The 22,016-nt window shown below is 37.2% G+C and overlaps 1 protein-coding gene across 2 annotated transcripts in view; it reads right to left on the reverse strand.

Annotated features, from left to right (window-relative positions):
* The window catches only part of ecrg4a (ECRG4 augurin precursor a), a 47,693-nt gene that overhangs the window by 8,541 nt on the left and 17,136 nt on the right, over nucleotides 1–22,016 (reverse strand). The window contains exons 2-4 of one of the 2 annotated variants that reach the window (XM_039743862.1): nucleotides 16,882–16,980; nucleotides 4,857–4,904; nucleotides 3,036–3,080 (exon numbers count right to left, since the gene is read on the reverse strand). In XM_039743862.1, the coding sequence (XP_039599796.1) occupies nucleotides 3,036–3,080; nucleotides 4,857–4,904; nucleotides 16,882–16,951 (163 nt within the window). In that variant the 5' untranslated portion in view covers nucleotides 16,952–16,980. The remainder of the gene's footprint in view (nucleotides 1–3,035; nucleotides 3,081–4,856; nucleotides 4,905–16,881; nucleotides 16,981–22,016) is intronic. The other variant, XM_039743863.1, reaches the window with a different exon arrangement.

The raw sequence follows: 22,016 nt of genomic DNA on the forward strand, positions 1-22,016 counted from the left end.
TGTTTGCTTCAGGTATTTTAGAGGATTTTATATTTCTGTGTGTCTGCCCTGAAGTTATTTAGGAATTAAACTGAGCCCAAAATGTATCACTGAAATTTTCCAGTAACTGTGTGAATCAATTTGTTAGTGTAAAAAATTGTGCAGGCAAATAATCAGGAGTCAACCAACCGTGTGAAAAATGGATTGGGCATTGAGCTCTTTAAGACTCGGCCAATGCTAACATTTATGTATTTCTATTTCTAAATATGAAAATATTATCAACTGAAAACATGTTGTAGTCACTTGTTAAAAATGAACTGTAACCCCCTAGCTCAAAAGAGAACATAAAGGTCTAACTTTCTGGACCCCACAAGTCCTGGTCTTGTACATAATTTAATAAATTCTGTCAACTTCCTTTCCCTTCAAAAGTCCTTCAACCACAAACACACTGCACAGCTATGCTCTTTTATTTTTTAATAGTGTCATTGGATTTCATGAAGGTGTGTTATTGACACCTGAACTGTGCATTGCCATCTTCTGTAATCCTAACATAAAACAGTCCATTGTGTAATCTAAAGGACCCTAGACTGACATTTTCTCTTTTTGGCTTTCAAGTCAATAACACAACTAAATTTAATTCAAACCATCCAGGGCTTTATTGGTCTTATCCTTTCTTTGTTCATTAATTTGTTTGTGTGATGTTTCTTCTGAGACTTATGTCTTATGTGTCACAATGGAAAGTACAGCAATACAATTTAACAAGAATCCCAGCCAGGGCACAATTTCCCTCTGACTTCATGAGTCATCTCCAGGTCCTCTGGTTTCCTTCAACTTTATCATACGTGGCGATGAGTTACTCATTATATCCTGCAACTGACTGCGCCCATTGATTAGTTTCCTTCTTTGTGCTATGATAGGCACCACCATTGACTTGGAAAATAATGAATGAGGTGCCATTATGACCAAGTATGTCATTGTCAAGAATGTAAAATCTGTCCATTTACTTTCTAATCCTATTTAAGGGGCACACAGAAGTAATGTATGTGATTCCACATGAGCACAGAGCATTTAGTTGAATTAATGAGTTAACACATGTATGATTGTATCAATCAATTAATCTAATTTTATACTTGCTTGTATAATTCGTTCCTAGTGAGTCACAACTTAATATGGGAGGCCAGAGACTCCAGTCCTAACAGTTGCAGCCCCCACAACATTTATATACAGCATGTAGAATATATAGACACCAGTTCAGTTAACAGCAAATTAAAATGTTCTTCAATATAATCATTTGTTTATTATAGAAATTAAGTAGAAGTATAATCTTCACTATCCATCCATCCATTATCCAACCCGCTATGTCCTAACTACAGGGTCACGGGGGTCTGCTGGAGCCAATCCCAGCCAACACTGGGTGCAAGGCAGGGAACAAATCCCGGGCAGGGTGCCAGCCCACCGCAGGGCACACACACACACACACACACCAAGGACAATTGAGAATCGCCAATGCCTAACCTGCATGTCTTTGGACTGTGGGAGGAAACCGGAGCACCCGGAGGAAACCCACACAGACATGGGGATAACATGAAAACTCCACGCAGGAAGCGAACCTGGGTCTTCTAACTGTGAGGCAGCAGCGCTACCACTGTGCCACTGTGCCGCCCATCTTCACTATATTAAGCAATATAAAAACAGGTATGTTTAGAATGAAACAATAAATAAACAATTTAAGTGTGTATTTCAGTCATAATTGCACATGGTTGACTCACTCTTCTTAAAATAATCTAATAAGTTTTATCAGAAAAATGTTTTTAAAAATGTTGAAACATTTCCGGCTTTTCTGTTTGTCATGCCTTTGGTGCCAGAATACCACAGGTTTATCTTGTTTTATGATCACAATTAGATGTGCAGCCTTGTAGCTACAGTAGTACATGGTTTGTTCAATCTGTACTGTAACCTTCTCAATCAACAGTACAGCTTCATTTCCTGATTACAAAGTATCTTGTAAAGGTACTTACTGCGGGAAGTCACTCCATAAAATACATTTTGTATATACCGCTAACTATTAAAACATGTTCACTGCAATTAGAAATACTTAGATTTACTAGAATTCAGTTACAATAATTACTAATCAAAATTGTTAATAAATATCTACTGTATGTATTGATGTTTGTTTTCTTCGATGAAGTAAGCCTAGCAGATTTTATGAAACGGAAAACCAAAAAAGATTTTAGAACCCCCATCAATAACTAAGTGGGAAATCAGTGAACTAAAACTTAACTTGGCTTTTATATACAGTATTACTTGTACAAAAATCTTCTCATTACACAAAGTTAATCAGTGTCTCTGGTTACAGAAGGGTAACCTACTGCATTTTGTACAGTTCATACACTTTTAAAAAAAGAACCATACATGCATTATTTACCATTGTACAGATTAGTTTTTTCCTCTCAGTTTACCTAATGCTCCACCTTAAGACTTGTGTTTTGCCATCTTTTGAAACAGTACTGGATGCAAAATTTTGATCGATATGTTGAAACACTACAGTCGTGTTTAATGTAAAACCTCCTCTTGATTATTAGTGTTTATGTCCATCCATTCTGAAATTTGCACACTGTAATTTCAAACACAGATGATTCACATATTCTTACATTAAGCTCCCTTTTTAAAGAAGAAAACATTGACATTAAATATATATCAATTTTGCTTTATGGGTCAACATAAAGGCACAATGGTTAGTGCCGCTGGTTCAATGATTTACCGTTACTGGTTTGAAAAGCCTAGCCCTCGTCCAAGTAGACTTTCCATGTTAAATACTCTGTCTATTTGTTTTTTCATTAACATCTCCCAAACATGCTATTTAAGTACAGTAAACTCATTATTCCACAGTAGCCTATTTTAATAAATATGTTTGTGCCTTTTCCAGCTCTGTTTCCCATCTTTGATGACAGACTCTAACTCCATGCAACCTTTCAGAATGTTACATTAATTTTGCTTTGTTTTAACTACAGCACTGGATTTTAAGATTGTGATACAGTATTTTTTGAAAAGCGTACCTAGTTGTAATCCAGCAGATTGACTTTTTCTTTTTACTGTACACTCTGTAAATAAATAATCATATCATGACATTATACAATATTGACTTTTACTTAGCTCAACCTGGTTCTAAAAACCACTTCATTTGCAGATGTAATAGAGGCTGATATCATTTAGGACTTTTATGACTATTATAGTGTTATTTTTCAAAACTGTAACAAAATAAATACATTTCCCATTAGGTTAGTTTTTCTATCAAATCAGTTTTGAGATCATGAGGCTATCAGTTTTTTGACATTATTTAAGAGAAGGTCAAATAAATGATTAGCTTTTTTGACTGCAGATTCACACATAACACTGTAAATTAGGAAGACTTTTTCTGTTGTCTAAATAATAAATAAAATGTTATGCAGTACATTTTTGGCATAATCTTAGTCTTGTGTTTTGCAATTCCTATTTGTGCTTTTACCATTTGGCTAATCCATTTCAGAATCTGGCCATAAGAAAGTTAAATCAAAATATTCTAGTGAAGGTAACATCACCATTTCTCTTAAAGTACAATAATACATGGAGAAAAAAGTGACATAAGTGTCCAGACAAAATATATACCATTGGAAAATAACATTCTCTGACCCATTCAATCCTATTAAGAGCTGGAACCAATCCCAGCAGCACTAGGTGCAAGGCAGGAAAGCAGCCTTGGAAATAATAAACATCCATTGCAACTTATAGCATGCCAAGATTAATTTCCATCAGACTGCGCTTAAAGAGTAAGCATTCTACCAGTGTTAGCACTCCTGCTTTAAATTAGAGGGCAGGCCACCCAGTAATTTTGACCACCCACTCAGTTATCCATAGGCACTGCCAAGTCCAGAGTCCAAAGAGGGGAGTGTAGGAAAGGCATTGCATCATGCAATCTTGAAGTAACCTAAATTAAACCTTAATTCAAGTTGTTGTGAATCTTTAAAGGGACTATACTGAGAACAAGTTGTCTGTGGTGTTTGTTTGTTTACTTTTACATTGTGTTCTTCTTCTTACTCTGGCATTCTTGACAGTATATGGCTGCCAAAATCGCCCTCACCTTGTGCTATATGTAATTAGTCACACACTGCAGTTCACTTATGGTAACAGCTCCAGTGACTGATGAGTGGCGAGAATTTAGCAACCACAGTGTTTACATGTAATGTGTCTTCTGTAAAGCTCAAAGCTGTTTCAGGATGTAAATATGACACTGAAAATCTCACCCTCACCCGCTCATGACGCATTTAATTTTTAATGCAAAGCAAAGTACAATCTTCTGACCCCCTACTTATTATAAACAGAAAATATAATTCAATTAAAAATGTGTATACCTTTTTTGTGGGCATGTTTATATTGGGGCGGCACGGTGGCGCAGTGGTAGCGCTGCTGCCTCGCAGTTAGGAGACCCGGGTTCACTTCCCGGGTCCTCCCTGCGTGGAGTTTGCATGTTCTCCCCGTGTCTGCGTGGGTTTCCTCCCTCAATACAAAGACATGCAGGTTAGTTGGAATGGCAATTCTAAATTGGCCCTAGTGTGTGCTTGGTGTGTTTGGCACCCTGCCAAGGATTGGTTCCTGCCTTGTGCCCTGTGTTGGCTGGGTTTGGCTCCAGCAGACCCCCGTGACCCTGTGTTCGGATTCAGCGGGTTAGAAAATGGATGGATGTTTATATTGTGATTTAATTAAAAATCTGTATGTATCACTTTTTTTTGTTGGAAAATGATACTTTGTGGAGTGAAAATGTATTTTATGCCAATTATATATTGTTGTTATATATATATATATATATATATATATATATATATATATATCGGAATAAATACCTTCTCTCTTTGCCAACATTTTTCTGAGTTTGTTTCCACTTGATCCATCTGCAGGACAAAAATATAAAAACAGAGTTATAAAAAAATTCTATAGCAAGTCAATAGTGCAGCCAACTGTATTTACTTTTCAACTTTAATTTCAGTATACCTAAAAGTATGTTGGTGCCCATAAACAGTCCTTCTTAACTTATTCTAATATGAAAACTATTTCAGACTTCTATTCCAGTTTATTATCTCCTATTATACTGAGACAAGCGCTATATAAATGTAATTAATTATTATTATTATATTTACCTTTATCATATTTTCTCGTATTAGTAGGTCACCAATGTTATTCTTTTGGTTCTGTAACATCATCAACCACTATGTACAAAGGTTAATGTCATGGCAGCTAGAAACATTGCCTTCAGATTCAGTGGTTAATTATATCCAATTACATGTCATCAAAATCGTTATCATTTTTGCCAGCATCATTCAGTTCTCTTTTCTAGCTCTGTCACCTCACTGTAGACAACAGAGTGAGCATAAGGTACTTTTTTATGCCCCAATTGCTGCCTACAAATGTTTATGAATTACATCTTTGTAATTAATTTATTCAACAATTAAGAACAGACTGATGCTCTGATGAGGTAAGCGCTGTGTAAAAAGCGTGTGTGTGCAAGTGCCAATAGCAGGACAGACAGCTAGGTGTTACTGTACCTTGTGAAAGCAGTCTTAGACTGACTCTCCTCTTATTCAGTATGATTGGTGCATATGTCATCTCTAATGTGCAAAGCTTTTATATTGCTATAATGTTGGTGTGGTCACATCTCTCTAAGCACATCAAGAATGAAACTGAGTAGGAAATAGCATGTTTAAAAATAATAAATGATTTAACAGAAAATGCAGAAATCTTAACTTGCTTGAAATGTTTATATTCAAGTGCAACTAGTCACTTATGGACAAACTTGTTTATTCTGAACTAGCATATACTCGCCAATTAAGAACTGTTAATTGAAAAAGAAAAAGAGGGACGCTTATTTGCTGCTGCTGTTAAAGGACAGAGTCTTAATTAACTTGTCTGCTGAAAACCTTTGCAAGCCAATGTAAACAAAACAATTCTAGCTATGGCCATGTTTGACACCAGATGTTTGGTCAATGTTCAATAATATGAGACAATGTTTTACATAACGTAACATTCTTGAACCCAATTAACCCATCTAAGTGTTTCAGGGGCCTGGGTAAGAGCAGATTATGTGCACATTTTCTGCATTTTTTCCAATTATTTATAATTGACTTTAATTTCCTTGCTTTTGCATAATCTCTTCCAAGATTTTGCTTTGAATGTTCCTTAGGCTTTACTATGTACTATCCAACTGTAGGATATACAACACCCTGGCCTATATGTCATTGCAAAGGGGCAAAACACAGAATAGAACTGATGCCTAAATATGATAAAAAATGATACATCCAAAGTGTGTATGGGGTTGGAGTGAGGGGTAAATGTTATGTATAGTCACTGATGACTGTAAATGATTATAATGTCTATATTTTGTATAAAAAAGAGAGAAAATGCTGACCAAGCCTTCTGTGATATGCTGATGTGTATTGGTAAAACAGAGTCCCACACAGGTGCTCTACAAATGAAAGTGCTGTCATACATACTTCTACAGTGAAAAGGTCATTAAACCACATGAGGAAAGGACGTATTCCTTTGGCACGACTAGATAACAGCTTGCTTTTTGCACTTCTGAAGATGATCAGTATGGTTTCATGGTCCAGTGGAGGAGTTGTTTTAGGTTTTTGCAGCATTCTTATTTCCATTACATTAATTTCATAAAAAGGCTCAACAAAAATGACAATTGCTGCTTGCCTTTTGTTAATTATATTGTTCATTATATTTAAATTATGTAGATGATTTACAGTCAGTAAGACATACTTAAAAACGTCACAACTGAGAGAAAGGCTTTGAAAATGCTATGTGGAATATTGTGTCATGTGTAAATGATCATGTGTTTCTTATGTGTTCACAATTGACACTTTCAAAGCTTTTTGCAGTTGATTTTTTATAACATCAAGCAGTATTGTTTTTTTATGTGATAATTTAACTGCTGCTTGCATCAGGCTCTTCATTTCTCCATCACATTGTTTTCCTTTTTTGCAAAAAAAAAAAAAACAAAAAACAAACAAACAAACTTGAGCATATTTAACATTTCAACTGGTTTTCAAATAATTTATGAGAAAATACCAGAATATTTGTGGGCCTGAGTCAGCAAAATTTTGATTAATTTCCTGTCTGATCTCTGAAGGGGATGATCACAGCCAGCAGAACTGTACTAGATAGGTTAACAGAAGGATACATTTTGTTATCATTATTCTTGGGAGTACATATGATACTTTTTGTCCTTCATTAGTGAGTGTGCTATCACACACTAAACAATTTTCTAGTTAGATTATTACCATGGATAGACCACACTGAATGAAAATGTCGTTGACAGCCCTAAAATATACAATGCAATACAGTAAAAGACAAATAAGAAATGAAACATAAAGCAAATAGCAATGCAAAAAATTTTGAATCAAAAGGTAACAAACTATTATTTCTTTCTATTATTGTTATTTCTTGCTATTATTTCTTAATATGTACATTATATTTACTCAAATGAAATATCCTAATTGCTCCAAAATTAGAGTTGAACAGATTTTAAATTGACAGTCTTGTTTTAAAGAATCAAGTGTAAATGTACTACAAATAAATGCTTGAATGTTACTCTCCTGTAAAGACATTTGAAAATAGTTAAATATACTTACATTTTAATATACTTAAAGATTTGATTCTGCTGGTCTTGGGATAGGATATTGCAAACATAAATTTACTCTTTACACATGCAATCTTTATTGAGACAACCCTAATCTAAACGTAGCAAATAAAATATCTGCAGTTGTGATCCATCCCTTTTCCTTACATTAAGTAAACCAGTAGGTGGCAGTCCACTTAAGTGAAATTCATGGGTTCTTGCCAGTAATACTATGCCATACTTTCAAAACTTTGTATAAACGGTACCAATACAAATAGTCTTTATGACTAAAATGAAAAGCACAATATTGCAGGGATTTAATACTGAGTATCCATGGTAAAGTGAGTATAAAATATGTAGCTTTTCAAAAAATATTTTTCTATAATGTATATTTCACAAACATTTCATTTCAGATTTCCAAAGTGACATTTCTCCCACATGAAAACAGTAAATTGCTGTTTGTTTGACACATACAGTCATATCCCTCTCAGCCTGCAGAATAATTAATTCTACTTTCAACAAAAAAGATAACAGTGGTATGTCTTTCATTTCCTAGGAACATCTGAGTACTGGGGTGTTTTCTGAACAAAGATTTTTAGTGAAGCAGTATTTAGTTGTATGAAATTAAATCAAATGTGAAAAACTGTCTGTTTCCTTGTAATTTTGCTGATTTCAATACATGTAACTGCTCAATACTGATTACTTGCAACACCAAATTGGTTGGATTAACTCATTAATCCTTGAACTTCATAGACAGGTTTGTCCAATCATGAGAAAAGCTATTTAAGGTGGTCAATTGTAAGTTGTGCGTCCCTTTGACTCTCCTCTGAAGAGTGACAGCATGGGATCCTCAAAGCAACTCTCAAAAGATCTGAAAACAAAGATTGTTCAGTCTCATGGTTTAAAGCTATCTCAGAGGTTTAAACTGTCAGTTTCAACTGTAAGGAATGTAATCAGAAAATGGAAGGCTACAGGCACTGTTGTTGTTAAACCCTGCAGGTCTGAAAGGCCAAGAAAAATACAGGAGCGGCATATGTGCAGGATTGTGAGAATGGTTACAGACAACCCACAGATCACCTCCAAAGATCTGTAAGATCATCTTGCTGCAGATGGTGTATCTGTACATCGTTTTACAATTCAGCACAATTTGCACAAAGAACATCTGTATGGCAGGGTGATAAGAAAGATGCCCTTTCTGCACTCACGCCACAAAACAGAATCACTTGTTGTATGCAAATGCTCATTTAGACAAGCCAGATTCAATTTGGAACAAAGTGCTTTGGACTGATAAGACAAAATTTGGTCATAACAAAAAGCACTTTGCATGGCAGAAGAACACCGCATTCCAAGAAAAACACCTGCTACCTACTGTCAGATTTGGTGGAGGTTCCATCATGCTGTAGGGCTGTGTGGCTAGTTCAGGGACTGGGGCCCTTGCTAAAGTCGAGGGTCGGATGAATTCAACCCAGTATCAACAAATTCTTCAGGATAATGTTCAAGTATCAGTCACAAAGTTGAAGTTACGCAGGGGTTGGATGTTCCAACAAGACAATGACCCAAAATACAGTTCGAAATCTTCAAAGGCATTCATGCAGAGGGAGAAGTACAATGTTCTGGAATGACTGTCACAGTCCCCTGACTTGAATATCATCGAAAATCTATGGGATGATTTGAAGCAGGCTGTCCATGCTCAGAAGCCTTCAAATTTAACTGAACTGGAGAGATTTTTTAATGGAAAAATGGTCAAAAATACTTTTATCCAGAATCCAGACACTCATCAAAGGCTATAGGAGGCGTCTAGAGGCTGTTATATTTGCAAAAGGAGGCTCAACTAAGTATTGATGTAATATCTCTGTTGGGGTGCCCACATTTATGCACCTATCTAATTTTGTTATGATGCATATTGCATATATTCTGTTAATCCAATAAACGTAATGTCACTGCTGAAATACTACTGTTTCCATAAGGCATGTCATATGAAATGAAGTTTGCCACCTTCACAAAAGACAGAATGAATGTCAGCAAGCATGTAATTGATTGAGACTGGATCTTTTCTATCTGGTGTAATTTCAAAATAAACATCAGCTTTATTATTTTTTTTTTTTTTGCTGCCACGCAGAATACGTTTCCATAATAATATCAGGGATTGTGATGGGATGACACCCTGTCCAGGTGATGCTCCTGCTCCCTACAGTATGTTTTCTGGGATAGGCTTCAGCTTTACCATGTCCCTCCCTTGGATAAGTGGATTAAGAAAATTGATGGATGGGTGTCAGGGACGATGCAGGAATTTTGGCATGTATAATTGGGCAAATCTCTTCTAGAATATGACATTTAAACCTGTGATGATGATGGGTTTGTGACAAATGCTACATGTTTGCTACATATGTATTCTTGATGAGAAAATCTCAGATATTGAGCCTGGATATTTTTTTTCCTTTTTTATAATTTAGATATTTCTTTTTCTAATGTCTGGTAGTGGAGTTAGGTTTTTAGTAAATTATCTTTCTCTAAGATGTTTGTATAAAAAATGTCATAATTAAGTTATAATTAAGTACGTATGAGCATGATTTGTGTGTGATGTGTTGCACATAAATAACGTAGATGGTGTCCCAGTGTATTTCAGCAGCACATACCTGTCATTATTAACATTTAATGAAGACATAAGTTTGCCATATCTCATCAGGATCCATCCCCCTTTAAACATCTTTCTGTACCTGTTTAGTTTTATGCACATAACTAGTTAGGTATGAAGTCATAAGCATTTGATGAATATCCAAAGATGACAGTATCCCATTCTCATCGATAGCCAAAAGTGCATCCAGTAATGAGTCCTTACTTAAAACACAAAATTAATACTAGGAAAATGACTGAATCCACACATAGTCTGAGCATTAGCTCAAAAGCTCTTTTTGTAAAAACTTCATTGCTTTGTATGGATTGCAATAAAATTAATAAAAATAAAAAATAATAAAAAAAAGCTTTATTAGAAAAGTTCAATGACGGATACCATATAATTTAATTTAATTACAGCTATAAACACAAGCAGATTTTTTTTTGAAAAACTAACTTTACCCTTTTTTTAAATTAGTATAAATTAAGTAAGTTAAATCCATCCATCCACCCATTTTCCAACCCGCTGAATCTGAACACAGGGTCACAGGGGTCTGCTGGTGCCAATCCCAGCCAACAAAGGGCACAAGGCAGGAACCAATCCTGGGCAGGGTGCCAACCCACCGCAGAAGTAAGTTAAATACCTGATTATAATGAACCATGATTACTTAAATTTAAAAAAAAGTCTCAAAAATATCTGAGAACACCCATAAAGTTAACATAATAGAATGTGGTGGTGGATCTTCTATAACTTCTACTGTAGCTACTGTTATGTCACCTATGTGTATGGTATGTTCCAGTGAGCAGCTTGAAACATGTACCAAATGGGTTATGTACAAACAGCAAGCATAAATAATGAACCCCCCATTTTTTTTTTGTTTGTTTGTTTGTTTTAAACCATAGGTAATAGCAGGGGGTTGCCATTAGCAGATGATGGCAACATACAATTTACAGAATGGCCACCAGAGATATAAGTGATTCTAACCATCTTGGCTATAGACATTTCTGTTTAGATCAGTTGAATATGTTGCTTCAATGGTACACCTGAGAATGTAAAGGCTGGAATTGATCACCAGGGTGATTTTACGTGAAAGACACTTATTGCCAACTCAAACTAACTCTAGTTCCTCATTGGAACACTCACTGACATACCCAAGACCTCCATATTCTATGACACACACCTACTGAGCACCAGGGACCTCATGCATATTGCCGTGTGTAGAATTCGCACTATAACATGATGTAAGCACAAAAGCCGAAATGTGCTCCAGATGCATAAATCTGTGTGTTCACCAACTTCCGCGTTCTTCCGCTACATTAAACACGGTCAGCGTGAAAAGTAACGCTCGTGCACGTTCCTGCTGTCCCGCCCCAACTCCTTCCAGAATTACGCCTCTTTGAATATGCAAATCAATATAAATAGCCCTTAAGCTCAGTGTTCTGTGAAAAGACAATGGAAAAGGCAAGAGGGAAAATGGAAGAATTTCAGTGAATACCAAGTGGAGGCAAGGAAAAATGTACTATTTGTTGGTTTAAACAGTGGTGTAAATAACAAAAGGAAGCTGATCGACTGACATAGCGTATTGGAGAAATTCGAAAGCTCAAGTTCACAAAGTCACACAGTGCCCTAAATAAAAAAGAAGTTGTCACATATCAAAGTCGCCGTGAAAAGGTGACTTGTAGCCCAACGTCTGAGTGTCATATAAAAGCTTATTAGGGTACAGAGAAAAAAAAGGCACACAGTAGGAAAAAAGCATGAAATGTCAACTTCAATCTCAAAATTTCCACTTTAATCACGTTGTTTATTTTGTCATTAAAGTAGAACATCATAAACTTCATCTCAAAATCGTTTAATTAACCAGTTTCTCAAATCACATCGTAATTAAAGTAGCACGTTAAATGCTTTGTTTTGTATGTGATCTTCTATGTGCTCTATGTGTATGAATCACTACATGCTTCTTTCTCTCCGACAGGACACAGAATCCATTACATTTGTGATATTACAGCTCTCTGAATAACTAAAATACTGAGATGTATACGTGATATTATTTTCATGATGATAGGAGTTAAAGCATGTTATTAAACTTGGGAACACAGTGGCGCAGTGATTGTGCACGACCTTCGATGAAATAATTTATTGCAGCTGTACTCAGGGGCAGCTCTAGGCTCATGGCGGCCCTGGGCAGAGAAAGAATCGATGGCCCCTTCGCCCGCCAATGTCAATATGGTATCTTATGCATGTCCGTTGCGGACACTGCATAGCTACCTCGTGCTCATGACACAACCATTTAACTTTTGCCGAAATTTGCCACTGCGTTTTTAGCTGCGTCGTTATTTTCTCTTTCTGTTTTATATTCAATATATATTGGCATGGCGGCCCCTAGGATTTGGTGGCCCTGTGCAGGTGCACAGTTTGCACATGCCTAAGGCCGCCCCTGCAGTACTGTCTCTTTCAAACGTATTAACCTCCAATTCCTGTCCTTCCTTTTCTTTCTCCAAGTAACCGATCGCCACACAATCAGCTCTGTAATAGACATTAAGCCATCTGTAAGCTTATAACGCCTATTCTTCAAAACATTTAAGGAACACTGAAATATCTTCGTAGTACATGTTTAATTATTCTATCCTTCATGCCAGTCACAGTGAAGCATACAGTGCGAAGCAGGAACAATCTGTGAGAGGAGCGCCAGATCCTTAACTAGCGTAGCAACACCGTGTCCTTTAATTATTAACAATATAGATTATTTACATGAAGTTAAAGTTTTATCTGTATAATATAATAAACATATTTTGCTGCATTTCATCTTAAAAATGATATTGTCATCATATGTAAATACGCGCTTTATAAAGTGGCTCAAGTTGTGCGATATTATAACTGTAGTACACATTTACAGTGAGGTGATTGTACTTATAAGTACAAACAGTTCTACAAGGAGCAGTTGATGGACTGATTGAGTGTGTTTAGAGCTCTTGGGATAAAACTCTTTCTGAATCGTATGGTCCGTACAGGAAAGGTTTGAAGCATTTGCCATGTGAGAAGCAGTTCAAATGGCTGAGGCAGCGTGTACTTGATGCTGTATACCGATAATTCTCCTTCCGATCAGCTGCTCCGAGTGGTGCAGTGAGAGTCATTTGGAAAAAGATGATCTGCTGTGGCAACACCTAAGTGGAGCAGCTGAAAGAAGAAGAAGAAGGTGCAATGAGAGTAACAACGTTAAAGCAGTTATGGTATTTGGAATAGTTTGACCATTCTGTGGACCATTATATTGTTACAGGTTAAGGTCAGAAGAATTAAACTATTAAACAATATGCGGTCAATTTCATTGTATTTATAAAGCCACGTCAGGGACGTGGATCTGAAAAAGAAAGATTAACCACACAGGAACAGTAGCACTGCTTTGATGCTGGGTGCCTCCAGTCTGCAAAACCGAGCGGAGAACTTGCGTATGACAGGGTATGAGGTACTGTGGAAATGTGCATGGCTTTACACCAAGTTTAGGTTTTATACATCGCAATTTGAACATGGAAATGTTCTTACGCAACATTTTTGTGCGTACGCACCGTTTATACATGAGGCCCCAGAACTGTATGACTATACTATATCAATCACACCCAGACAATACACATATGGGAAGAAAGAACACAATCAGTCCAGTAAAATAAAACAAACAGAATGGAAGCACAAGATGCAAAGGACGCATACATACACAGCCCAAACTGCACCAAGCAAACACCCCAAACAATATTATGAATGTAGCACTCTGGCCAAAGGCATCTTCATTTTTCTTACATTGCTCCTCCCATTAACTGTTCCCAGCCAAACATGGGCAGACCCTCCAAGTGACCTTCATTTTCAAATCCTGTTGTTAAACTTCCTTAGCATACCACCACATGTCTGTGTAGTTCATTGGTGATGGAGCTATATCAGATTGTGAAGGAGGCACTTAGCCATTCCCCATCTTTGCTATCCATGCTCCTGGACAAGGTTCCCTGTGCTCCTATTACCATATGGCATGTAAACTATTGTCTGTGATTTGCTGCCCAAGGCACCTGACCCATGATATCTGGTTTGCTGTCCTCTTATTTAAAGGAGTCTTCAGCCATGAAACACCACATTACTGACTCCCTCAGGGCCTAACACTGTGGTATGTAGCTTGCTACCCTCATGTGCACATAATCACTAGCAATGAGATAGCATGACTCCCATCTGCCTTTTGTGCCAGGATCCATGACTCACTACACTGCACTCTTCTCTTTAGGTTTAGACCCCTTCACTTGTGATATGTTGCAGCCTTATGCTAAAATCATTTAAATGCATTTTCCCCACATCGACCAACACTTAATAACCCAGAATGACAACATGATTTTAAATTTTTTTGCAAAATCATTAAAAAAGTGAAACTGAAACATTTTATTGACACAATTATTCAGAAACCCTGCTGTGACACCTCATATTTCACACAAGTGCATATGATTCTATTAAACATTATTCAGATATCCCTACATCTTGTCTGGAGTCGATGGATTGGACATGATTATGAATGACATACACCTGGCTATATAATGTCCCAGAGTTGACAATGTATATCATTGTAGAAAGTAAGCCAAAGATTTAATGAATTGCCTATAGAGCTTCAAGACAGGATTACACACAGGCTCAAATCTGGGAAAGGCTACAAAAAAAGTTCCTTCAGCAATAAAAGTTCCCAAAAGCATGGTGGTTGTCATAATTCTTAAGTGTAATAAGTTTGGAACAACCACAACTCTTTCTTCCAAGAACTGGCCAACAGTCTGAACTTATCATTTTAGAAGAAGGGTCTTGAGAAGAGTGGTCATTCATGAACCTGATGGTCACTCTGGCTGAGCTCCAGACAACCTGTGTGGAGATAGGAGAATATTCCAGAAAGCCAACCATCACTGAAACACTCCAAAAAAAAAGTGGCCAGACAGAAGCCTCACCTCAGTAAAAGATACATGGAATTTTACTTAGAGTTTGTTTAAAAAAAAAAGTAAGGATTTAAAGACCATGAGAAACAAGATTCTCTGGTCTAAAGAAACCAGAATTAGCAACATGTCTGGAGGAAACCAGGTACCGCTCATCATTTGTGCAATACCATTCTAAAAGTGAAGCATGGTGGTGACATCATGCTGTGGGGTTGTTTTTTAGGAAGGAATGGGAGACTAGACAGGGTGGAGCTGAACACAGCAAAAGTACAGAGATACCCTTAATGAAAACCTGCTCCAAAGTGCTCAGGGCCAAAGACTCTGCCTCCAACAGGACACTGACCCTAAACACAAAGCAAATATAACACAGGAGTGGCTTAGGGACAACTTTGGGAATGTTCTTGAATGGCCATGCCGCATTCTGTATTTGAATCAAGGACCTGAAAATAACGGTTTGCTGATGGTCTCAAGATCACCTGCACAGGTCAATGGAAGAAAATCCCCAAATCCAGATGTGCAAAGCACATCATACCCAAGAAGACTCCATACTGTAACCACTGCCAAAAAGGGCTTTAACTAAATACTGAGTAAAGGGTCTTAATAACCTTTGCCAGTGATGTATTGCATTTTATTATTTTTTACTACATTTATATAAAAAAAAATAAAATTGTAGGCTATTCTAGGATATTGAGTGTTCCTTGATGTGGAGAAAAAGATGAATAAAAATGATTTTAGCACAAGGCAAAATGTGTGCAAAGTGAAGGGGTCTAAATTGTGAATCCTGTAAATGCAACACTTGGGCGCTTAAATTTTAATCCTGGAAAACTACATTATGAGATGCTTTGTGTATTTTGAAACAAAGCATCCATTAGCTTTCGGTACAGTTATCCATAATGATCTGGCATGTCAGAAGTGTTTTTTTTTTCCATTACAAAGAATGTGATCCTCGAGGAAGGGCGCATATTTTCCACATCAGATACCACAAAAGAATCTTATGTAACTGCACATTTACTTGTTGTAAGTAGTGAGCCTTCGGCTGTGCTCTTAATCTTTTAAAGGAATATCCTATCCTATCCAAAGTCACAGTAACTTACCGTGGACCTTTAAAGCTTCACCTCCTCCAGGTGTGCGCTTGAGGGGGCTACGCGAAGACGGTCACGTCTCATTCATTACGCATTGGCTGACAAGGGTCGAGTAATAAAGCAGACTCGTTACTACTTTCAGCGGTGTGAATTACATATCGGCCTAATTTATAATGGACAAAAGTGAACAACAGCAGCTGAATGTTTTCATCCACCAGTGAACATCGGCATGACACGCGCTAGACGAGGACCACGAAAAGAGTGAAACACTGAACTCAGGTTTGTTTAGTTACCTAAAAAATTATGTTCTTGAATGATGAAAGCAAACCTGTACCGTGCACGTCCTGCCATTTCGAAGCCCAACTGCCACCTCGCGGCAGCGCTGAAACTCCCGCTCGTCGGACTTGAGCGCACGGAGAAGAGGCACCTCACCGGGCGGAAAGCGAGCTGTACCGGCACTCTTATGCAACGGGCGCTACAGCTTTTTAAATCTGCGTGAACTTGTAATTATCATGAGGTTCGACATTACTATATAGCGGACATGACAGGATAATAAGGTTAGCAACAATAAAAGTTTTACTTTTTTCATGCGTTTGTATCGAGCGTTACCTGGGAAGACGTAGATGACCAAAAGTAAGGCTAAAATTCCAATCTGCCACGTGATTCGATGATAAGCCATATCGTCTCTTGGCGATCTTCAGTGTGGAGCTTTGAAAGCAAAGGGAGAAAGAAAAGCTTTAAATACGAGCAGCTAGCAAACATCCCTCCCGGAAACGCTTGGAATGCAGTAAACCAGCTAATTGCCGCCAACAGAAATAAGTCTTTCAGATTGGGAAAATGCCGAAGGGAATGACTTGGGCATTTGGGAAAAGAATTTATTGGGGGGTGGGCGCAGTACGTGCCTCAGCTGGGTTACAGGCTTCATAGGGAATGAGACTGAAATGCTTTAGGAGTTGAGCTGCACAAGGTAAACACCACATCATTTCAGTCGGGGTACATCTGAGTTTCTGATTCAGGTACTCAGCCTGCCAGCGCCAGGGCTGCTTCAGTTCTCCTCATCACTGTTCTTCTCATTCTCAAATGCGCAGTTGATTCACACTGATAAGCGCATTCGCCTTTCCCACCCGGTGCCATCTGCTTTTGCCTTAAATGCCTGCTTGCCCAATACGTTAAAAACCGATTGGCCGGTTGTCACACCTGTCATTTTAAAGGCTCTTGTGTGACTCCAGTGTCCATTCGTGGAGGCGGAGTATGCAAATATACACGAGGACAGAGCCAATCACTCCCTGAGCGTCTCCTGTTTGCTGGCAAAGCAATGCCTTGACGTATTATACAGGTAGTGACATAACGTGACATCTCCAGACCCACTTTGGGTGCCAGAGTAGCAGCTGGTGCAAGGTTTGGAGCAGCCTTAGACAGGAAACTGTCTGGGTATATTGAAGACCACTGACATCCCAGGCCAATTTGGAATCGCCACTTAACCAAACCCTGCAAGTCTGTAGGACTGTAGAAAGAAAACCTACTTAGATGCAGGGGGAACCTTCAAGCTCCACACAAAAAATAACAATACATGGCCATTCAAAAACGGACACTGCAGTGTGATGCAGCAGCACTACCCACTCAAAGGTAGTTTATATATGATTAAAACATTGGGTTGAAACTAAAGAATTTATTGCCAGATGTAGTGGAAAGTCCATTTTTTCCCATACATTTTTGTTCACAGTGTTCATGTAAAAATTCATAGAATTTATCCTATCAACCACCATTCTTTCAAATTGTACAAATATTACTTTCTAGGTTAGAAAGTCAAAATTTAGCGTGACTTATTTAGTCAGTATAGTTATGTTAATGTTTATTATTGCAAAGTTCAAACGGGTGAATATACAGTATATCCATATGTGTCACACACATATATATTGCATGTCACATACTGAGTTAGAAAGGCCTGCTTGCATGCTTCATGACTTGATATCCTGCATAGTCCCTTTTCTCCCAGCTCTGTTCTGACAAATAAGACCATCAGGATTTAACACCACTGGATTCACTGACAGTTATTGTCCATGGGCCATAAGGCTACTCTACAGTCATTTTACTGACAACTGCTTTAGAGTTTTTTTGTATACTGCATAATATCTGATGTAACATTTATTGCATGATGTATTTGTTGCCTGTTGTTGGTATTGAATTACTGTCAGTCTTTGGAGACATGACAGTGAAACTTTTTATTATGCTGCATATATACACACAGTACAATTGAACCTTAAATTGAAGTATTAAGGTAGATTTTACTTTAGGTAAGTTAGAACTTGAGGAGGAGATTGGGAGTATGTGCTGATACAGTGCGTTGTCGCACCCACCGCACAACAAACCACCTCAGGATCCCAAATTAGGACCCGAGTGCAGTCATGCAGTGGGTGACACCTCAGCACCACACTAGTTTGAATAGAATGGAACAGTGTGAGGTTTTTTTTTTAAAGTGGCCGGAGTGCCAATTCTGCCACCAAACCCCAGGTTTTTCCTGCAAGTTGGAGGACCTGCTTACAGGGCTGGATGTAGGTTAATGTCATACCCAAAATTAAGCAATTGCAGGTTAAGGGCCTTGAAATTGAATTACTTATATAGAGGAAGATAAACAATAAGCAAGACAAGTGTATGTACAGGAAAATATATTGAAATATGAATTACTTTACAATTTACTCATATTGAATAAAGGTTTTGCATTTATTTTCTTTGAACCTTCACATTTAATCATGTTATTTATGAACATTTTAAGTAAATAGAAAACGATTCATAATAGGACAAATTGGAACCAGCCTAAATTCAAACACTGGTAGGCAAAAAAAAAAACACTTGCAAATAGTAAGTAGCATGGTTTGTCTGACTTGTGCCATGGCAGCAGTTCAGCCAGTATGTGACAGAGTGTATAAAACATTTTATGGCCTTTAAAAAAACTACTAACTTACAATGTGTCTTTTCTAAAGGCAGTGTGCACATAAAGCCACAGATTCAGATACTTGAAAAAGTTCCAACAGTATACTATTAACAAAATTGAAAGTACAGAATTTGACATAGCCATACCTAGAAACATTGGTAAAATGAGATTGTTCTGATGTTGGTGTATGCATGCATTTTCTCTCTGATAAAGTGGTGACCAATCCACAATTGTTTCCTTCTTTGGAGGTATTGCTGCCATCTCCTCACATTTCTGTAAAGGACTAAGCAGGTTCACATTTGTTTGTAATTTTATTGACCGAATGTAATCATATTGAAACTAAACTTTTTTAATTATCCATAATTTAATGCAAAAGACTAAGAAATATTTGTTTTAGTAATGTATTTTTTATTTCTGCTTGTATTAACTTGAAGGAAGTGGAGCTGTCACATTCAAGCTTGGTCATAAATTAATCAGATTTCAAAGGCTCCTAAACTACAAAAACCCTGTTTGTAAGTCTTCCATTTTGAGGTCAGACCTTTTGAAGAGTAATGATTTTATCAAGTGGCCTTTGGCCTGCTAGCCTTAAATAGAGCACTCTGCATTTCCTTAGCAGTCTAGTAGTTGGTGATGTAAAGATCACCACACAGGCAGCTTTGTTCCATTGCAAGTGTTCCTCTTTGGACTAGGAAAAGTTTGCCTGCACCAAGAAACATAAAAGAAGATGAAGATTGCAGGGGTTGTGCATATTCTAAAAATTAAGTTTGCTACATACAGGAATTAAGTTTGCATTGTTTCTCTCTTCCATAGTAGTGAACAACATAGTTGTATAGAATACATTTAAATTATTTGTCAAGAAGGTAGGCAGACGAAAGCCTCTGCTTTAGGGATTACTGTATAGACACCACTGTTAATGTTGCAAAACAGAAATGACCAGCTGAAATATCATTTTTGCTTTTACTGATCTGCAGAAAATTAATAGATTTAAATAGTTTTAAAATAGTAAAGTGATTGCCTCTGCATGTCATTGAAGTAGGTAATTAGATGATATAATGTAAAGAGCAAAGGCTAGTTGACCATAAATCCTTGTTAGTTAGTCTATTAAAGTTGTCTTTAGCCAACACACTAAACTATTGCAGAAAGGATAAAATTGCTAATGAAACATTTATCAGTAAGTTGTTTTTTTGTTTTTTTTTTCCCCCCAAAAGTGTTATTCCACATTATCTAATTTTTAACCCATCCTTGACAGAAATCAAAACTTAAAGATTTAAGTTCAGATGTTATAAATTAGATTGTAGTTTGTATAATATCAGTATTCATTTTTGATAAATGTTTTATTGACTGAATAACATAATCAAGGCTTTTTTGTTGAAAATATTTAAATTGTGAATATTACCAGGTACAATAGGTAAATTTGGTAATGAAAATATCATTACAATTAGTTGCATTAGCTTTCCTTTTTGATTGTCATGAGATTGAAATCAACAATGAAGAATCTGTAAGAGGCTTATGATTCAGTTTTTTCTTGCTGTTTTATATTAGATTGCACTGTCTTTGTAATAAACAGTAATTTAGTGTCAAACACATTTAGAATAAACAATGCTAACTAAAATAAACATTGAAAAAAACACAGCAAAATATTTCATTATGTTTATAGCCTAGATTTCTTTATTACTGACTTAAACTCCTCATTGCTGATTGTATCAAATCTATTGAATGAACTTTATATACAGTGGTGTGAAAAACTATTTGCCCCCTTCCTGATTTCTTATTCTTTTGCATGTTTGTCACACAAAATGTTTCTGATCATCAAACACATTTAACCATTAGTCAAATATAACACAAATAAACAAAAAAATGCAGTTTTTAAATGATGGTTTTTATTATTTAGGGAGAAAAAAAATCCAAACCTACATGGCCCTGTGTGAAAAAGTAATTGCCCCCTTGTTAGAAAATAACCTAACTGTGGTGTATCACACCTGAGTTAAATTTCCGTAGCCACCCCAGACCTGATTACTGCCACACCTGTTTCAATCAAGAAATCACTTAAATAGGGAGCTGCCTGACACAGAGAAGTAGACCAAAAGCACCTCAAAAGCTAGACATCATGCCAAGATCCAAAGAAATTCAGGAACAAATGAGAACAGAAGTAATTGAGATCTATCAGTCTGGTAAAGGTTATAAAGCCATTTCTAAAGCTTTGGGACTCCAGCGAACCACAGTGAGATTCATTATCCACAAATGGCAAAAACATGGAACAGTGGTGAACCTTCCCAGGAGTGGCCGGGCGACCAAAATTACCCCAAGAGCGCAGAGACAACTCATCCAAGAGGTCACAAAAGACCCCAGGACAACGTCTAAAGAACTGCAGGCCTCACTTGCCTCAATTAAGGTCAGTGTTCATGACTCCACCATAAGAAAGAGACTGGGCAAAAACGGCCTGCATGGCAGATTTCCAAGACGCAAACCACTGTTAAGCAAAAGAACATTAGGGCTCGTCTCAATTTTGCTAAGAAACATCTCAATGATTGCCAAGACTTTTGGGAAAATACCTTGTGGACTGATGAGACAAAAGTTGAGCTTTTTGGAAGGCAAATGTCCCGTTACATCTGGCGTAAAAGGAACACAGCAATTCAGAAAAAGAACATCATACCAACAGTAAAATATGGTGGTGGTAGTGTGATGGTCTGGGGTTGTTTTGCTGCTTCAGGACCTGGAAGGCTTGCTGTGATAGATGGAACCATGAATTCTACTGTCTACCAAAAAATCCTGAAGGAGAATGTCCGGTCATCTGTTCGTCAACTCAAGCTGA

Source organism: Polypterus senegalus, chromosome 2 (genome assembly GCF_016835505.1).
Source record: "Polypterus senegalus isolate Bchr_013 chromosome 2, ASM1683550v1, whole genome shotgun sequence".
In the NCBI taxonomy this organism is placed as follows: domain Eukaryota; kingdom Metazoa; phylum Chordata; class Cladistia; order Polypteriformes; family Polypteridae; genus Polypterus; species Polypterus senegalus.